Below are 13,496 nucleotides of genomic sequence, written 5' to 3'. Positions count from 1 at the left end.
CCTGGCCAGGTGGTCAACGAGTTATACTTGCTGCTAATAGACAAAAAAGAACTGTGGTATATTTATTTTTATACGAGAAAGAGAAAAAGAATGCTTGCAAACAGACTGTTAATAGATATGTCCTTAAAAAGGAACAACTAAGAATATCAGTACCTTGGAGAGTACCCCTGCTTTCAACGATTGTTTTTACATGCATTAATTAGCAGTTAGGGGTTGTACCGAATGATGAAATATGTTATTTTGCTTAATTTTTAACTGGTTTAAATGTCTTACCTCTTGAGACGCCATTCTCCTGTCAGGTAGCACCAGTGTGTTTGCATGACTTCCAGGTACTATAGTCGATCCTATACTCATCCTGGGTCCAACTAACATGTACCGTTTGTCTCCAGATCTGTACTGGATGCTGTGACACAGTGTCCCATCATAATTAGTCTCTGGGAGATATTTAGAAGTATAGTCTGTGGATCTGGAGCACTGCATTGCAATCAGCACGATGATACTGATGATAAACAGAACTGAAACTGAGCCCAAAGTGATCATCAGGTAAAAAGTCACATTATTATCCTCATCATCCTTTGCTGCACTTTTAACATCAGAAGCTGCAAAAGCCTCTTTGGGCTCCACCAGTTTGACAATCACAGTAGCTGTTGTTGAGAGGGAAACGTTGCCATTGTCTTTGACCAGTATGACCAGTTTATGCTCAGCCTCGTCTGTCTCTGTGAATGAACGAAGTGTTCTGATCTGTCCTGTGTAGCGGTCCAAACCAAAGAGACTGTGGTCAGTAACTTCCTGCAGTGAAAACAGCAACCAGCCGTTATATCCTATATCAGCGTCATAGGCTCTGACTTTAGTCACCAAGTGTCCTGCGTTCACATTGCGGGGAATCTCCTCCACACCTTCAGCAGAACCGTTGGAGCTGACTGGATACAAGATGACTGGAGCGTTGTCGTTCTGATCCAGAATGAACACGTTCACTGTGACGTTGCTGCTCAGTGACGGAGACCCAGAATCTGAGGCGACAACTTGAAACTGGAAAGTTTTCAGAGTTTCAAAGTCGAAACTTTTAAGTGCAGATATTTGCCCGTTTTCTGAATTAACGTTTAAAAATGCAATAGTTTTTGACTGGCTGCCCTCCTCTCTTACTAAATGATAACTTATAGCCGCATTTTCCTCCAAGTCTTTATCAGAAGCAGAAACAGAAAATATTGAGCTTCCAGGGACGTTGTTCTCTGTCATATAAAGTTGAATGGGGTTATGTGAAAATTCTGGTGCATTATCATTTATATCTGTCACATCAATATTCAGAGTTTTAAATGTAGATAGAGGAGGCTGACCACAGTCTGTAGCTGTAAGGGTGATGTCATAATGAGAAATTGACTCTCGATCCAATTGCTGTTTTAAAACTAAAGAGTACATATTATCTTGAAACGATGGTTTTAAATCAAACGGCACGTCATCTGAGAGGCTACATATGACTTTACCATTTAAACCTGAGTCCTGATCTGTAATACTGATTAAAGAAACCACAGTACCAGGTTTGGAGTTCTCTGAGACCTGCTTAGAAAGAGATGTCACCTCGATTTCCGGTCTGTTGTCATTTTCGTCCAGCACTTTGATTATCACTCTACAATCACTACTCATTGGAGGATGTCCTTTATCAGATGCCTGAACATCTAACTTAAACACATCAGCTTCCTCAAAGTCAATTGCTCCCTTTACTCTAATTTCACCTGTGACTTTATCTAAACTAAACGTTTCATATATTTTGGTGTCAAGTTCACCACCAAAACTGTATTCAATATCTCCGTTTACACCTTCGTCAAGATCAGTCGCATTAACTGTAATGACACTCAAATCAACTTTTACGTTTTCTGGAATTATCACTGAGTATACTTCCTGACTGAATGCTGGGTGGTTATCGTTTGAATCGAGGACAATTATAGTAACATTTACTGTGCCTGATCTTGGAGGATTTCCACCATCTAATGCTGTCAGAATCAGTTTTTGTTGGTTATTTTTTTCTCGATCAAGGGACTTTTGCAAAACCAAAAACGGTATTTTATCCTCACCTCTTTCTCGAATTTGTAAACTGAAATGTTCATTTTGGGTCAGTTTGTAAAGACGCACTGCATTTAGAGCAACATCTGGATCGTGGGCAGTGGGTAGTTGGAAACGTCTGCCTGGCGGAGTTGACTCAGAAATTTCGAATACTTTCTGTTTCTCCAGGAAGATCGGCGAATTATCATTAACGTCAGTGATTTCAACTCCAACATAATGTATTTCCATTGGATTTTCTGCCACCATTTTCAGGTTAATTATACACGGGGAAATGCTCTCACAGAGCCTCTCTCTGTCTATTGTTTCATGCACATACAGAGCGCCGTTGCTCGGGTTTACTTTAAACTGAACATCATCAGCTCCTGAAACAATACGAAACTGCCTCTCCTCCAACGTAGAGATGTCCAAACCAAGGTCTTTTGCAATATTCCCAACAACAGATCCCACATTCGCTTGCTCTGGAATTGAATATTTGATCTGCGCTGAAATCCGCTGCACGCATCCGAGCATCACAGAAAAACCGAGAGCCACCCACCAAGACCTTATTCCCCGGCTTTGTCCTTCTGCTCCCATTGTTTCGCTCCCGATAAAAAAAAGAGGAATATCCACTCACAGATCATTAGACAAAAATATTGTGAAGTCTCCCACTGTTATAAACTCCATTTGTCTGACCGATCCACGTACTGGTTAAGATTACACGTATCTTTATCTAAAGATACCGAATTTACTCCGCCGCCTGAAAGAGAGTCTTTATGCAATGGGCATGGCCAACACCACAACACGGTGTATGCTGAAATGACACTGACACCTTGTGGACCGATCACATTACAGACAGTTTATCACGGAAGCCGGTAACCTAAACAGTTAATTCATTGGTTTAACTTTTTACCGTTTAGAACTATTCTTTTAATTCAGCTGTATATCTGTAGCCATATTTATATTAACTGTTTTCATTTCAAGTTTTTACTATTTAATATGCATTTATTAGATCACATGTCCTTATTGTATAAACATTTTGTATGGACTGAAGGATTTACTCGGTTATTTTAAAGACATGTCTACAGACCTCATAAAACTACACAGTAGACGACTAAAAATGAAACAACGCGCTGAAGTTATAATATAATATTTAGAAGTGAATGATGAAAAATATGGAATCCAGAATGAAAATAATTCTGCCTCACATTAGCATAAGCAGTGATTTGTTAAAAAATTAAATGCGTATCATTTCTCTAAAGGCGGGAAGTGATGTTTTTACGCGTTGTTGTCAAGCACTAAAATGAATTATAGATCAACACATTCATCAGTTAAAACAAAACGTAGAAACATTATTTGTCCTATAGTCCCTAAATGAAAAAAAATAAAGAAAAAAATTATAATGTGACCAAGTGCTGCAATATTTGGGTGAACAGTTGTTTTATGATATTTTAAAAGATTTTTATTAAAAGAAATAAAAAACAAATCAAAATTATAACAATTTACCTAAATTAATCTAGTCTTCCAAAACTACAAGCCAGAAAAACCGTTTAAAAAATCGCCTTACCTCTTCACATGTCCTCCTCCTGTCAGGTAGCACCAGTGTATTTGCATGACTTCCAGGTACTATAGTAGATCCTATACTCATCCTGGGTCCAACTAACATGTACCGTTTGTCTCCAGATCTGTACTGGATGCTGTGACACAGTGTCCCATCATAATTAGTCTCTGGGAGATATTTAGAAGTATAGTCTGTGGATCTGGAGCACTGCATTGCAATCAGCACGATGATACTGATGATAAACAGAACTGAAACTGAGCCCAAAGTGATCATCAGGTAAAAAGTCACATTATTATCCTCATCATCCTTTGCTGCACTTTTAACATCAGAAGCTGCAAAAGCCTCTTTGGGCTCCACCAGTTTGACAATCACAGTAGCTGTTGCTGAGAGGGAAACGTTGCCATTGTCTTTGACCAGTATGACCAGTTTATGCTCAGCCTCGTCTGTCTCTGTGAATGAACGAAGTGTTCTGATCTGTCCTGTGTAGCGGTCCAAACCAAAGAGACTGTGGTCAGTAACTTCCTGCAGTGAAAACAGCAACCAGCCGTTATATCCTATATCAGCGTCATAGGCTCTGACTTTAGTCACCAAGTGTCCTGCGTTCACATTGCGGGGAATCTCCTCCACACCTTCAGCAGAACCGTTGGAGTTGACTGGATACAGGATGACTGGAGCGTTGTCGTTCTGATCCAGAATGAACACGTTCACTGTGACGTTGCTGCTCAGTGACGGAGACCCAGAATCTGAGGCGACAACTTGGAACTGGAAAGTTTTCAGAGTTTCAAAGTCAAAACTCCTTAGTGCAGATATCTGTCCATTTTCTGAATGGATATTGAGGAAAGGCGTCATGTCAGCCTGGACCTCTTCGCCTTTCCCAATTCTGTATGTTATTGCTGCATTTTCGTTCACGTCGTTATCAGAGGCTGTTATTGAAAATATTGACGTGCCTGGAGCGTTGTTTTCCACTAGATAGATTTCAAATGGATTCTGACAGAAAACTGGCCTGTTATCATTTACATCTGACACCTCAATTTGCAATGTCTTCGCTGTTGAACGTTTGGGTTCCCCACAGTCAGTGGCAGTTATGGTGATGTCATAATGTGATCCGGCTTCTCGATCTAAACGCACCTTTGTAACTAGGGAGTACATGTTCTCTTCAATAGATGGTGTCAAATCAAATGGAACATTGTCCGATATTTTACAAATAACTTTTCCATTCCTACCTGAATCTCTGTCTGTGACACTGATAAGTGAGACAACAGTGCCAGGCTTTGAATCCTCTGGTATTTGGCTAGACAGCGATGTTATTTCAATTTCGGGTGTATTATCATTCAAGTCTTTTAATTTTATTACCACTCTACTTTCACCTGTCCAGGGTGGTTGGCCTTTATCTGACGCCTGCAGGTTTAATCTGTAAATATCTGTCTCCTCAAAGTCCACCATTCCTTTCACTCGAATTTCACCAGTGATAGTATCTAACTCAAATATATCATACACATTTTTCTTTTGTGTTTTTCCAAAGGTGTACTCAATTTCACCGTTCAGGCCTTCGTCTGAATCTGTTGCGTTTACTTTCATCACAAGAGTTCCTATTGGCGCATTTTCATTTAAGGACACAGTATAAATATCTTTGCTGAACACAGGACGATTATCGTTTGCATCTAATACAGTTATAGTTAAATTAAGGTTTCCAGATTTTGATGGTGTGCCTCCATCCAGAGCCGTTAACACTAAATGATGCTCTGTTTTCCGTTCTCTATCCAAAGGCTTTTTAAGCAATAAAAACGGTATTTTGTCTTCCTCACTGTCCTTGACTTCAATATCGAAATCATCATTTTGACTTAACCTGTACAGTCGAACTGACTGTATACCAAAATCAGGATCTCTAGCTGCGTGAATCTGGAAACGAGTGCCTGGAGGAGTATTCTCCGCTATTTCCAGCCGCTGCTCGTTTTCAGGAAAAGACGGCGAATGGTCGTTAATGTCAGTTATTTCTACACTAACATAATGTATTTCAAGTGGGCTTTCCACAACGATTTTTAGGTTTATCAAACAAACCTTTGCTCCATCACAGAGCTCTTCCCGATCCATATTTTGCGCGACGTGCAACACTCCATTGTTCTGATTTAAGTCAAACAGAGAGTGATTCGGACCCGAAACAATGCGAAATCGTCTGCTTGTCAAAGTGTTGATGTCAAGCCCCAAATCCTTCCCAACATTTCCAACAGGGGATCCAACGTTAACATGTTCAGGAACGGAGTATTTCAGCTGAGCCAAAATCGTATCCACAAAGCACAGCAACACAATCGCAGGAAACCACCAACAGACCAGTCGGCGCCTTTGTCTCCCTTCTCTCATTGTGAAGCGAACATTTGATGGATTTCTTTCAAAATAAACACAGCGATCCGATTTTTCATGGAGCCATTCCGGTTACAAAAGTGTCCTAAATCTCATCTTAAAGACTTTTATGCGTGAAAGAGACCCTCTATCTTTCTTGTTTATGTCAAACCTGCTCTGATCAGTCAGCAGCACACCAGTTCTATCTGGCGAATAGACAAAAACTAGGCAGAGCCTTTTAAAATAAAGCACACCAAATTGTCATGGCCATACTGGCACCATGTGGTAATGGGAATACAACACCACGAAATGAAACCCGGACTTTTTTTCCTGTACTCCCGTCTAATAAAAACCTGATGTGTACTGTTACTCGAATACCAAACGCGCCTCCCTGCTGAGAATAAATTTAAATGGACTATCACATGATACAAATATAACTCTTAAACCGTTTGTTGGCTCAAATAAGGGTTTAATCAACAATAAATTCAATCAAGAATTACGTTCGCTTTAAAGTTGTTTTCTTAAACCCAACTACAATACCACAAGACCGGAACAATGTTACTGAAAAACTTTAAAATCTAACTTCCACAAGTCTAAGGTCTCAAATGAATTGACATCAAATTAATGTAACTGAGGCAGAAAGGATTTCACATAATGCTTTTCATTCATATTCGTCTGAAAAAGATATGATCTTATTTACCAACAGAAGTCCATCAAGGCTGTTGTTTCTTATACGCTTGTGTGGATATTTACTTGAGGAAAATACAATGAAATGTTGCTTGCCGAGACAAAATAATACCGAAGTTAGTTTTTTAGCAAGAAATGCAACACCATTCTAGCACCATGGACAGCGTAAGCGCAGGCAAGCAAAAGACAAAAAAAAAAGTAAATTAGAGCAATATCCAATTACAAAACTGCTAATAACAGCTTTACAGTCTGCTCAGGTGCTCTCTGTGGATTAGCAGTTAAAACTTTGATAAATCCCATATATTAATAAAAATTTAAAAATCGCCTTACCTCTTCACATGTCCTCCTCCTGTCAGGTAGCACCAGTGTGTTTGCATGACTTCCAGGTACTATAGTAGATCCTATACTCATCCTGGGTCCAACTAACATGTACCGTTTGTCTCCAGATCTGTACTGGATGCTGTGACACAGTGTCCCATCATAATTAGTCTCTGGGAGATATTTAGAAGTATAGTCTGTGGATCTGGAGCACTGCATTGCAATCAGCACGATGATACTGATGATAAACAGAACTGAAACTGAGCCCAAAGTGATCATCAGGTAAAAAGTCACATTATTATCCTCATCATCCTTTGCTGCACTTTTAACATCAGAAGCTGCAAAAGCCTCTTTGGGCTCCACCAGTTTGACAATCACAGTAGCTGTTGCTGAGAGGGAAACGTTGCCATTGTCTTTGACCAGTATGACCAGTTTATGCTCAGCCTCGTCTGTCTCTGTGAATGAGCGAAGTGTTCTGATCTGTCCTGTGTAGCGGTCCAAACCAAAGAGACTGTGGTCAGTAACTTCCTGCAGTGAAAACAGCAACCAGCCGTTATATCCTATATCAGCGTCATAGGCTCTGACTTTAGTCACCAAGTGTCCTGCGTTCACATTGCGGGGAATCTCCTCCACACCTTCAGCAGAACCATTGGAGCTGACTGGATACAGGATGACTGGAGCGTTGTCGTTCTGATCCAGAATGAACACGTTCACTGTGACGTTGCTGCTCAGTGACGGAGACCCAGAATCTGAGGCGACAACTTGGAACTGGAAAGTTTTCAGAGTTTCAAAGTCGAGACTTTTTAGAGCTGATATTGTGCCATTGGCTTCATTTATGTTTAAAAAGGAGGTTATAGAGGAACCTGTGCTCTTGCGGTCAAGTAAATATAACACTGCTGCGTTTTCACCTGCATCAGCATCAGTGGCTGTTACAGAAAATATTGACATTCCAGCTTTGTTATTTTCAAGCACATAAAAAGTGTAAGGACTTTCAGTAAATAAAGGGTTGTTATCATTTACATCTAGCACATCTACCTGTATCAGCTTAGTAGATGACAGGGAAGGGCTTCCTAAATCCCTCGCAGTTATTTTAATGTTATACATATTACTATTTTCCTTATCCAAGTAGTCCTTGGTAATCAAAGAGTATGACTGTCCGTCCGGTGATGGCTTTAGATCAAACGGTGAATCACCTGATAAGCTGCAGACCACCTGTCCGTTTACACCCGAGTCGAGATCCGCCACGCCCATTAACGCCACCACGGTTCCAGGTGCAGCATCCTCTCGAATACTACTGGAAAGGGAAGTGACGTCTATTTCGGGCTGGTTATCATTTATGTCTTCCACTCTTATAACCACGTTGCATTGCGTGGAAAGAGAAACAGAGCCTTTGTCTGCTGCCAGGACTTTAAGCTCGTACATTTGCTTTTCCTCGTAATCCAGTTGTCCTTTCACTGTTAATTTTCCAGTTTTGCTGTTCAAATCGAACAGCTCAGAGGTGGGCCCTCGATGTTTACTCCTCAAAGAATATTCAATTACACCGTTCAAACCTTCATCTGAGTCAGATGCATTTATTGTTAACAAGAACGTCCCGACAGGGGCGTTTTCTTTTATTGTTACAGTGTATTTTTGTTTATCACACACGGGTGAGTTATCATTTATATCGGATACTATAATAGTGATATTCATAGTACCTGATTTTGGTGGTTTACCCCCATCTGTCGCTGTTAATAGCATCCAGTGTTGAGGATATTTTTCTCTATCCAAAGGGCGTTGAAGTACTAAAAAAGGAACCTTTCCTTCCTCGCCAAAGTCCTCCGTATCCAGCTGAAAATACTGATTATTGTTTATTTTATATGACTGTATGGAGTTCAACCCGACGTCCAAGTCGTGTGCTCCTTCCACCTGAAATCGAGAACCAACAATTGCAGATTCCAACACCTCCAGTGTGTAGTTTTCCTCTGGAAATTTTGGCGAATTGTCATTTATATCGATAATTTCAACTATTATCTGGCGCATTTCGAGGGGATTTTTAACAACAGCTTTAAGATTTGTTACACATGGAACACTTTTTGCACAAAGCTCTTCCCTGTCTACTCTCTGGTTTATTAATAAAACGCCATCTCCCGGATTTACCCTAAATAGATCCTGCTTTGTTCCTGATACGACGCGTAGGTTTCTATCCGCCAGTTTTCCTGGATCTAACCCAAGATCTTTGACTACATTTCCAACCGCAGTCCCAGATTTTAATTCTTCCTGGACAGAATATCGGATCTGAGCTGAAATTCCTTCAAATTTCGCAACGATCAGCAGCGTCAGACATAAAGAAGTCCATATATCCATCCATTGTCTTTTCATGTGTTTCAGTTCCATTGTTTCGGGAAATTTTCAGTCACTAAATGTTCCTTATTCCTTCAAGAGAATTCCTTTCTGATTTTCAGTTTCTTTTGGAAAAAGAAAAAGCCACAAACCGCCTAAATGAACAATTATTTTAGCAGAAGAGGGATGGTGCTTTTTTCCATCCTTTCAAACCGTCCATTGTGGTTGATACTGAACACACATATAGAAAAAAAAATGCCCCCTCACACTTACTGCAATCAAATAAAGCGTACCTCCGCCACCTACTGTCAATGAAGCCACGACGGTCCCTTCCACTTTAAGCCTGCGATAACTTGCTGAGCATATAGTATACCAATAAAAAAAAAGATTAGGTGGGCCAGAAAATAAAACTATGACACGTCTAAATAGAAAATGTTCTATTTAAACGTTTTATTTGTTGCAACAGTAATCAATAATATTAATAATCATAATAATTATTATAATAATTATTAGTGTTATTATATTTAATATTTAAGAAAGTAAGTTAATTTCTTCAGAAAGTTCATGACTTTAACAGATAATTACCCCAAGTCTCTGGAACCCAGTAATTAGCTGCAAATAATTTCTTGCACTTTGCGTATTTTTGCGGTTTTTTATTTTTATTTTCAAGCATGTTGCTGCCAGAGGCCTAAAGTCCTTTAAAAATATTGACACATTGTGTTTCAAAGCGGACAAACACCTGTAATAAATCGCATCTAAATTTAATCTGTTGAAATACATATGCATCTGCAATTTATCTGCCTATATCATGTTGTTTGCTCAGCACACTCCCATCATCTTCATCGTTTTGTCGAGGTGAGAAGCGACATCGTGTGGTTTAGAACGTCAAGTGCATCTATGATGAACACCGCCCTGTTGTAAATTATGTCTTTTTTTTTTTTTTTTTTTTTTTGGAGCCTCCATGGTGTATTAAATGGTGTATAAAGTATACATGATGTGTACTGATAGAAAAGAAAAAAAATTACTTTGATCCTGGCAGCAGTAAGGAATCAAGGTGACCTACATAAATTGTCTTATGTTTGCACCCCTCCCACCTGCTTCTGCCACGGATTGGTTCTGAATGTGGGCCACGAGTGTACGTGCGCATGCACAAGCTCTGCAGCATTCTGCAGCACGTCCTCCCATTTCTGTCGCCATTTATGATCACTCTTGCTGCAGCAGTGATGCCAGGCCGTTTCAAAGCACACAATTTAATTTATTATTATAACCTAAGGGACAAACTGATGCTTTGCAGATCTTTTTCATCTGATGTGAAGGACTGGTAGACGGTGCGGTACAAAAGAGGGTGGGAAACACGTTGCAGGCGGAAACGGAGCTGAACAGAGGACCCGTTACCATAGCAACGAAGCTCCTAGGCAGGTCGCTGACCGTCGTGCTGAAGACACGCTGGCGCAGGGGGGGAAAAGGGAGGGGGATGGATGCTGGGGCTATTATTTCTAAAAGCATACATTCAAACACGTATTCACATGATCATAAATATTAAGCTGTATAAGCGATGTGTTATGAAGGCTCAAGAAACAACATTTTGGTAATAGAAGATAATCATTTTATTTATTTTTTAATTATAAATAATATTCCTGTCTTCAGTGTACCACAAACGGTTGCTTTAGAAGTGAAGCCCCTGATCTAACATTCACAGATGTGTGGTGGAAATGTGTTAGCCTACTAGTGCCAGCTGGTGGTTGTTTCAGTGTTTTGTTACACATTGCTGCATTGCTGTGTCATGCATATGTGTGCTAATCCATCTGTGAAGCAGACCATCACACAGTAGGGACTGTTAAACTAACCTCCCTTGGTTAGTGATAAACTGAAAGCAAGGGTTGTATTCACTTTTGACTCCAAGATATTTTTCTTAAAATGGACATAACGAATCAAAGCTAGAATATATTTTTTTTTTTAAGAATTCACATGTTAAAATGATGCAAACATGTTGGCAATTAGGAAATACTGACTTCAAGCGACTTCAGCTGACCTGAAAGCAGTAGTTTTGTGTATATGTCTGTCTCCCTGAGTGGGTCTGTTTCGTTGTGTCTTCTGCCATGACCTCATCTCTCTAGGGAGATGAGGTCATGGCAGAAGACACAATGAAAAGACTTGCTTATTTCGTCAGGGTCAGGACAAAAGGAAATGTTGTGAATACACATTACATGACTGACTATGCATAATGAGCAATTTTCTTTATTTACTAATAACATAGTTATGTACACAATCTGAATTATTTTATATCATGAGATTTAGTTGAGAAAATATGTGTGGTTGTTTTCTACACAAGAAAAAATCAATAATATATTTCTTTGTCAGATAATAATAATCTTTGCATACCAAGTGGTAGAAAGAAACAAAATAAAAAACATGAAAAACCATGACATACCGCTTTTAGGAATCCCCAATGTAATGAATAATAATTGTGAGTGGTTACAAAAGGGAAATGCAACACAAATCCCCTTTACAATAAATATAAACATGAAAGCACGATTTAGTTTTTTATTTAATCAAAACAAAATCAGAGCAACTTCAAATAACACAGGGATTTATGTTTTAAACTGTTTTAATAAGCCATTGTGAAGCTACAGTTATTTCCATATCCAAACTTTATATGATTTACTATTAAACAATAGAAGACAAAGGAGAATTTGAAAAAAGAATTGAGATGAAATAAAGCTTTGGTGACTGATAGCAGTGGAAAAAGTTTTTTTTTTTTACCAAACTCAATTTTCTTTTTTCCATACTTATACAGACTCAGAAAAATGCTAAATAACAATCCATACTTTTCCAGAGTTTTCAAGACTGGGAGGAACCCTGTTTTCACTGGACTGAGCTGTCTACACACAAATGTTCAATGCAAAATGCTCCAATTTCTCTGAACATTTTGATGTTTAACAGCAACAAACTCATCACGCGTGTGTGTGTGTGTGTGTGTGTGTGTGTGTGTGTGTGTGTGTGTGTGTGTGTGTGTGTGTGTGTGTGTGTGTGTGTGCTTGGTTGTCCATTCTGTGCACTCAAAAAACAATTCAAGCCCTCTTTGAGCCAAAACATCATATTACTACATTATATCTTGATTTACTCCATGTAAATGCAACACTTCAGCTTTGCATTAATTATTATTATTATTGTGGTGAATCTAAAATATTTACAGTCTTTGTTACAAGAACACAAAATTATTTAGCTTTATGACGGTCCGCTCTACTGTTCACACTCCAGTCCAGTTGGTGGCGGTAATGAACCATTACGGTTGGTTTGCCAACCGCCATAAAACAAATAATAAGAAGAAGATTATCAGACACGTGCAGAGTAGACATTCCCGCGTGAACTTTGCTGCTCCGTGCTCTTTCAGATCAAACTTCACTTTCAGATAACATGCTAATTTGTTTTATAAGCAGTTTTTGCATTAGCTATGAGCAGAATGTATTATGTTATTTAATGTAGCAGTACATACCTGTTGTGTTTGTGTAACAAACCTTGTTTAAAAATGCGAACCTTTGGCATTTCCTCTGAACAATTTTTTTAAGTAATATTTATTGAATATCCTCAAGCGCCCTGTTTTAGAGAGCAGAAGCGCTCGGCGATGTCGGTAGAGTGCCAACATAGCTAAAAACCTGTTAGTTTGTTAGAAATCTACTTCGCTGCCATGTGTACGATGGCAGCTAGCTATTGTGCATATTTCACGATAGCTAGCTTAAAACCTAATAACTTTAGTGAAGTTTCAGGATAGTAATATGCCATATTCTAGTAAAAAGTATGATATTGAGGTAAGTCTTTTTATTGGGAGTTACATGGTTAATTAAAAAGTCCTTTTAAAATAAAGTGATTTGCAATGCAGGGTGTTTGTGCATTTTGTAGTTTATCCACCACTTCACAAAAACCACAATAATTTAAACATAGTTTATCATTTGTAAAACCCTTATTGAATTTATGAAAATTCAATAAAAACATTTGGCTTACTTAAATGTTGCCCCTGTGCAACCTCAAAATAGTAAGACTGCTCAAAAACTAATCAGGTGTATTGTAGAGAGGTTGTAGATTCATTAAAACATCGTTTAGGATTTTTGAAACCTCATTTTGATTTGTGAACACCACTTTTTTTGCATACTGATCACCCTATTTATAAAAATGTAAGTTCTTTGTAGTGCTCTTAATTTCATGAAAACATTCAATTGAATCAACACAAATGAGGAAGGGG

The 13,496-nt window shown here is 38.9% G+C and overlaps 3 protein-coding genes across 3 annotated transcripts in view; all 3 read right to left on the bottom strand.

Annotated features, from left to right (window-relative positions):
* LOC124860299 (protocadherin alpha-C2-like) overlaps window positions 1-2,786 on the bottom strand; it is a 192,052-nt gene extending 189,266 nt beyond the window's left edge. The window contains exon 1 of the mRNA XM_047353505.1: window positions 274-2,786. Within this exon, the coding sequence (XP_047209461.1) occupies window positions 274-2,631 (2,358 nt within the window). The 5' untranslated portion in view covers window positions 2,632-2,786. The remainder of the gene's footprint in view (window positions 1-273) is intronic.
* A 215-nt stretch (window positions 2,787-3,001) lies between these two features.
* On the bottom strand, window positions 3,002-6,362 carry LOC124860307 (protocadherin alpha-7-like). The gene has a single exon (XM_047353517.1). The coding sequence runs from the start codon at window positions 5,951-5,953 to the stop codon at window positions 3,551-3,553; it is 2,403 nt and encodes an 800-aa protein (XP_047209473.1). The 5' UTR covers window positions 5,954-6,362; the 3' UTR covers window positions 3,002-3,550.
* A 227-nt stretch (window positions 6,363-6,589) lies between these two features.
* Window positions 6,590-9,558, bottom strand: LOC124860311 (protocadherin alpha-8-like). Its single transcript, XM_047353522.1, has one exon. It carries the CDS (start codon window positions 9,308-9,310, stop codon window positions 6,923-6,925), a length of 2,388 nt encoding a protein of 795 aa, XP_047209478.1. The 5' UTR covers window positions 9,311-9,558; the 3' UTR covers window positions 6,590-6,922.
* Window positions 9,559-13,496: the final 3,938 nt, after the last annotated feature.

This window comes from Girardinichthys multiradiatus, chromosome 23 (genome assembly GCF_021462225.1).
Source record: "Girardinichthys multiradiatus isolate DD_20200921_A chromosome 23, DD_fGirMul_XY1, whole genome shotgun sequence".
NCBI classification, from domain to species: Eukaryota; Metazoa; Chordata; class Actinopteri; order Cyprinodontiformes; family Goodeidae; genus Girardinichthys; species Girardinichthys multiradiatus.
The sequence above is the reverse complement of the archived record's forward strand: the minus strand, read 5'-3'. Positions and strand labels throughout refer to the sequence as shown.

What these genes read in the sequence shown, in the direction of transcription:
- LOC124860311 (XM_047353522.1), bottom strand. Translation starts at nt 9,310, where the DNA reads ATGGAACTGAAACACATGAAAAGACAATGGATGGATATATGGACTTCT.
- LOC124860307 (XM_047353517.1), bottom strand. Translation starts at nt 5,953, where the DNA reads ATGAGAGAAGGGAGACAAAGGCGCCGACTGGTCTGTTGGTGGTTTCCT.